This window comes from Anarrhichthys ocellatus, unplaced genomic scaffold (genome assembly GCF_004355925.1).
Source record: "Anarrhichthys ocellatus isolate YVR2014 unplaced genomic scaffold, GSC_Weel_1.0 scaffold97, whole genome shotgun sequence".
Taxonomy (NCBI): domain Eukaryota; kingdom Metazoa; phylum Chordata; class Actinopteri; order Perciformes; family Anarhichadidae; genus Anarrhichthys; species Anarrhichthys ocellatus.
The window spans coordinates 917,234-923,584 of NW_022280127.1; the positions used below are offsets into that span (position 1 = coordinate 917,234).

The window sequence follows — 6,351 nt, forward strand, 5'->3', positions numbered from 1 at the left end:
AGAGAGAGAGAGAGAGAGAGAGAGAGAGAGAGAGAGAGAGAGAGAGAAAAGAAAAACTTAAAATTATTTCAAAATACAAAATAAATTGTGATAGAAAACCCACAGACCATACTTTTTCTCCTTTTTACTTCAGTTAAGAAAGTTACACAAAAGGTGGCAATTTTTTTTGTCGACAATAAATTAATAAATAATTTGTTGTTGCACGGGAACAAACGAAACATTTTTCTTCCAGAGCTAACGTTTTTTTTTCTTTTTCTTTTTTTTATAACTTATGATTAATTATACACATCTTTGGGAAAGAAAAAAAACCAAATAATAATTATCGGACGGACACTGATTCACACGAATGTCCCACGAAGCTTGTGGCAAAATAGAGGTATACCTTGTTGCAAATGCTTTTAGTACTCGGGTCATGACGTTAATGGAGTAATTGAATGAAGAAAAAAACTAAAAAAGGAGCAGTGATGTTCCACTTCCGGGCGGTCTGTTAGATGATGAAGTGCGTGTATCGAATGAAAAAACAAAAAAACAAAATCACCAGTTTTTCTATTCAGAGTTTAGAGCGCACAGCAACACGGGACTTGGATTTCTCTCCCGGTCAGAGGTCCCGTTAATCGGTGGAGTCAAGTTCTTTCTCGTTTTGGCAACTGTAACCAGGCGTGTGAACGTGCAGCAACCGGCCACGATGACGCGTCCGCTTAGTCCGTCTCCCGTCCTGGACGGAAAGTTTTAGAATGTGTGGCTGCGTGTGGTAAAATCCCATGATTGTCTTCACAGTGTCAAAATACAACCAGGGGAGGGGGTGGGCAAGGGGGGCTGTATTGGTGCAGTCGAGGAGGGATGGGATGAACGGAGTTGTGGGGGGGGGGGGGGGGGGGGGGGGGGTGGGTGGGGGCCGGGGGCGGGGGGGGGGGGGTCTGCGGGTTCAGTTCAAGTCCGTCCAAGCGCCGCCTAGGCCTCGATGGGGCTGGACACCATGCTGTTCGGCGTGTCTGGAAGCTGTGACGACATGGACGCTACCTCGCTGCCCGTCGAGTTCGAACCCGGTCCTCCTTCCGAGAAGCTGACCTGCAGGGAGACATAGCCAGGTTAGAAAATAATAATAATAATAATAATAATAATAATAATAATCTGGATACACTTTAACCGGAAGTTCTTTTATATTTTTTTTGGGGGGGGGCTGTTTCACCAAACACACAAAAAACCTGACACGGTCACGCACATCTATCAGACCGTTTCTTACAGCTTCTCACTGGGAATCAAGACTTCGTTGTTTCAGTTGCCTGGTTCTCTGCGTCTGGCAATTATTTCTGATATTAATTGTGGGTTTATTAATACCACACTATATAGCAGACTTTATTACCCGTTCCATTAAAGTTTCTGCGTGATGATTGTGTAATAAATAAAGGGAAACAGCCATATACAATATATAGTAAATAGGATCAAAATAAGTCCGCTCTGCTGGGAGTCAATGTCTTATTTGTAGCGATGTGGTAGACTACTCATCTGCATCTGAATGAAATAGTTCCAAATGTTGACTCAATCCGCAAATATCGTCTTCCGCCGCGGATGAATCGCGTGCCACACTCCAGTTCTCGTCAATTAATGCTAATAATCCACTTCTGTGGCGGAGGGGGACATTCGCGTGTCACGCTGTCTGTGCTGCGTCCCCTCCAAAAGACATGAAGCAACACGAGTAAAAAATAAATACGTCCCATCGTTGGTCCCGTGTCTCTACATCAGCATCCCCTGATGGGACAGGTGTGTGTTTTCCCCCTCCATAGCCAAAACATGCCTTCCTCTATGACTTTAATAAAGATGAGTGACATTAGTAGAAATACAAAAACGTGTTGGAAAATTAAGAAACCATTTGTCTTTTAATAAACGCGCGTCCACGGAGACGTTATGGATTTGAATAACAAAGGTCCACGGACTCAATACAGATTGTAAGTGTCCCATCATGGGATTGAGTGCACGCGCATATTTGTAAATTACAATTGAAAAACGAATTGGACATTTTGAATATTGCAACTGAATAAATACATTTCGAAAACAAAACAACAACAAAAACGGAACGAACCAGTTGCTGGAAGGCCGGCTGGTCGATGTCGCTCTGCAGGGCGAAGTCGCTGAGGACCTTCCAGGGCGGTTGGTAGCTCTGCACCTCCACCGGGTTGGCCTGGAGGCCGCCGTCGTGCCGCTCCGGACTGCCCGCCACCATCGGGGTGCCCGTCATTCCCTGGATGTTCTGCAGCAACAACAACAAGGATGGTCAGCGGTGGGACGGCATTGCACACGGTCGTATGTATGTGTGCGTGCGTGTGTGTGAGGGGGGCATCTGAAATGAATCCGCCAGTCAATAAGCGGGACAATCGATAAACAGCAAGCAAACAAATAAACAGAGAGGCGGATTCATATTTTCGTGAGCGTGCGTGTGCGTGTGTCTTCTCATCCATATAACCCTATAGCGCCTTCAACAGCTCGAGGCCTTTACGCCTTTTGGCCCCTGTCTGAGGCAAATGTGTGATTTGTTTTTTTTTGGTGGGGGGGTTATGAAAAATAAAATTGACTTAAGCTGGTCATGCCGGTTAAATGGATCCTGTTGTAAGAGTGTCAACATTTAGGGTCTGTCTTTGGTCAGAGGAATCCCCCCCATCCACTTACCGTCTTGTCGTTAGGCTGCTGCAGCTGCAGCTGCTTTATCAGGATGCTCCGTTTCTTGTCCTTACACCGCTTGTTCTGGAACCACACGCGGATGACGCGCGGGCTGAGGCTAGTCATCTCCACCAGCTGCTCCTTCATGAGCGCGTCGGGCCGCGGGTTGGCGTTGTAGCAGGTCCGCAGCGTGTGCAGCTGCTTCTCGTTCAGCACCGTCCGCACGCGCGTCGTCTTCTCCGGCTGCTTGTGGACGTGAGGCCGCAGCGCGGGCTGCCGGGCCGAGATTGGTTCTGCTGTGGGGAAAGGACGGGACACACACCCAGGGGAAGAGCGAAATCAATGCATCTGTCTGTCTGTTCCAGATTTTAAAAAAAATAAAAAAGAGAGACAGAAATAGTGTGGACGAACAGAGAATATTTGGAGTTTTATAAATTAGTTTAATCCTCGTGATAGAGACATTTCTGGTTTTGGAAAAGCACACAAATTCCAGCTGACATTATACATCTCGCATTATAGCAGCAAAATGTGTCTTTTTTCTTATTAAAATATAGTAAACTTGTAAACACGAGCGCATTTCAGGAGAACAGCGCAGCCTGGATTGACTCGTCTGATCTGAGGTCAGATTAGACACCAATTCAAGGGCAAACTGGCGATGCTGCTGCTGCTGTTGTCTGGAGAGAAAACCCTTCCCGACCCGCACAGTGCTGCGCCCCGCCTCCAGCCCTGATAATGGGTGGGTTTTTTTCTGACAGCTGTGCCCCACTGTATCTAATCTACTTACCGGATAGCGGTATATATGCACGAGAAAAAAACATAGGCCTACAGGGGGACAGAACCAGCACGACCTCAATGAGCCAAAGCAGGACAAATACATATAAATGAATAACAGCTCCACTTGTTTAGTTATGGCACCAGGCAGGAGCAGCTTCCACATGGCTGCATTATATTTACATTCAAATATAGATCATATAGAGTGAATCTCTCTGCCAACTCAAGAGGCAAAGAAAAACATCTGGTGTCTCGTGGAGAGTCAACTCGGATAATCAGTTTATTCATAAAGAGCGCCTGACCAACATCCAATGATGGGGGGTGTCGGAACTTCGTGAAAAGAGCAAATCTGAGTTAAAGCACGTGTATTCCAGCGGTAAAAAAAGCAAAAACAGTCCTCGCGGCCCGTCTCCAGCTTTACCCCCCACCCGGGACTTTTACCTGCCATCTGCAGCGGCCTGGCGGGGTGCAGCGGGCTGAGCGGGACGCCACCGGGGCCCATGCTGGCGCGCTCCACCACGTCGTGGTCGGCCCGGCAGAAGAGCCCGTCCTCCCGCAGAGCGAACTCGTCCCCAGGTATGAGCTGTCGGCTGCAGGCCACGCAGCGGAAACACTCGATGTGGTAGACCTTGGAGCGGGCCCGCATCACGAAGTCGTTCTTGCTGAAGCCGATGTTGCACTTGGCGCATTTAATGCCGTACAACCTGCGGGACGCACGCGCGCACACACATACATAAACACACACACAAAAACACACGCGGTCTGATCAGTTTGACTGCAGGGCAGGCAGCTCAGTCACTCACACGAAAATGTAATTATAAAATAATTATAAAATAATTATAATAATAAAAAACAGTATGACCAAAATAACATAATCAATAATTAGTGATATAATAATAATAACAACATTATAATACAATGTTTTAAAAATCATTTAATCCATTATTTATTTTATCGTAGAAACCATATTTAATTCATTATTTTTCTTATTATCATAATTATACCTCGAGATGATATAATTCCAGTGAATTTTTAGTTGTTTTTCTCTCCGACACTTTTATCTACAATGTGAATTATTTCAGTACAGCTTTAATAATAATGTTGTCATTATACAACAACTGAAGGACAAGTTGTCATCGAATAATTGTTCACGTAATAACACCAAAATCACTAAGTTATTTACAGGCTGTCATAATAGAAAACAGCGCCATGATGTTTTATTATGATTTTTCTTCAGCCACATTCTGATCGGAGTCATCGATTAATAAATCCGTTATGATGGCCTGATGTGCAACATATATATATATATATATTTATATTTGTAAATGATGTCATAACACAATGACTGACATGTCTACAGTTAAAAAAGAATTTATGATCATCACCTCAAAAAAAAAAGAATTCAACCCACTGAAATCAGATCTCCGTGTGACTTAAATCAGTCCGATTATTGGCAATATTGTAAAATGTAAAAAATAAAAAATAAAATAAAAAAATATTTATTCCAATCGTGCAGGTCCAGCTCTCGGCCCCCCTTTCACGTGTCTGAAGAGTTGTCGTCCCGTCCCGGGCGTCCTACCTGATGTAGTCCCGTTTACAGTAAGTCTTTCCGTCCCGGACGAAGCACGTGCAGGACTCGTCCAGGTACTGGTTGCACTCGGCGCATTTGAGGCAGGCGGCGTGCCACTCCAGGTCCGGGGAGACCCGCAGGATGTACTGGTCGTGGATCTGGTTCCCGCAGCCCACGCACAGAGATATCAGCCGCTTCTCTGGAAGACCACGCACGAGCAGGACACACATCACACACACTGCACAAACTTAAAGACTCGTCTAATGATGAACACAAATGGCCTTACAATATAATTATTTTGAACAGTCGTATTATTATTATTTATATGGTTGTTGTTTGTATTTGGCCTATACGTGAACTGTTATTTTTTTTAACATATAGTCTAAAATAAAAAAGAGTCTGCAGGTAACATCCACTGACTTCAACTTCTAAATTCTGTATTTTATCTTGACACCAAATGCTCCGAACAGGCCGGTTCTGTCTACACCACACAACACAACAAAAGTCGACCCCTTTGAGGTTGCGGCGAATTTCCAGTCCCGGAACCGCATCCACAGAACACCGAACAAGTGGGGGCTTACTTTTCGGCGGATCCCCCATGTCTCCCATGTCCACAAAGTACGGCGATGCTAGGTCCACTGTCGCAGCGGGCTGCGGCGGCGCCTGGAAGCCTGGATGTTGTCCTCCGCTGCCGGGGGCTCGCCGGGGCCAGGGGGGGGGCGGGGAAGGGGGGCTGGCTGTGTGCTGTGCCGTCCGGCTCGGAGAAGAGAGAGTGTGCGTGCGTATATGTGTGTTTCTTTTGCCGGTGTGTGTGGAGCTCTGGATCCCGACGAGCAGGCGGGGGCTGACGTAGGACAGTGGCACGTCATCTGCATGAGCAGCTGATTGGCTGGTGCGGACCCTGACCAGCGCTAACCCCACACACACACACAAACAAGCGCACTTGCGCGCGCGCGCACACACACACAGGCTGGCACACTTATTGCTGCATATCATTTGTTTTCCAGCTTCGCTTTGCTCTTTTCGGATCTGTTAATCTTTTCTCGTATTTATTTATTTGGGTTTTTTTGTGCGCTGTTGGTGCTGAGTGGACTGTTTACATGGTCAACTATACAGGAAAACACCTCACTTCATCTCTTCTTTTTACTTTTATTTAAACTGAACATACAGTAATTCATACGGGGGCGGGCTCATGGACATAACAGGCTCGCAAGAGGGATTAAAGAGTTAAGACTTAATGTATCCAATAGTGTGCATATTTGACTGTATTTGACTGTGCATATTTGCGCCAGGATAAAAACCACGCATCCTCACAATGGTTCACTTTTCAGAAACTCCGAAAACTAATTGTGAGC

The 6,351-nt window shown here is 45.9% G+C and overlaps 1 protein-coding gene across 6 annotated transcripts; it reads right to left on the bottom strand.

Annotated features, from left to right (window-relative positions):
* Window positions 1–944: 944 nt before the first annotated feature.
* isl1a (ISL LIM homeobox 1a) lies at window positions 945–5,698 on the bottom strand. Of its 6 annotated transcripts, XM_031875845.1 has the most exons (6): window positions 5,578–5,698; window positions 5,006–5,195; window positions 3,868–4,130; window positions 2,665–2,951; window positions 2,081–2,248; window positions 945–1,068 (listed from the first exon to the last, which is right to left on the bottom strand). In XM_031875845.1, the coding sequence occupies exons 1-6, from the start codon at window positions 5,603–5,605 to the stop codon at window positions 952–954; spliced, it is 1,053 nt and encodes a 350-aa protein (XP_031731705.1). In that variant the 5' UTR covers window positions 5,606–5,698; the 3' UTR covers window positions 945–951. The 6 variants fall into 6 exon arrangements, with proteins under 6 accessions (XP_031731705.1, XP_031731706.1, XP_031731704.1 ...); XM_031875846.1 differs by lacking the exon at window positions 5,578–5,698 and having other exon boundaries at window positions 2,665–2,948; window positions 5,006–5,432; XM_031875844.1 differs by lacking the exon at window positions 5,578–5,698 and having other exon boundaries at window positions 5,006–5,432.
* Between the last annotated feature and the right edge of the window lie 653 nt (window positions 5,699–6,351).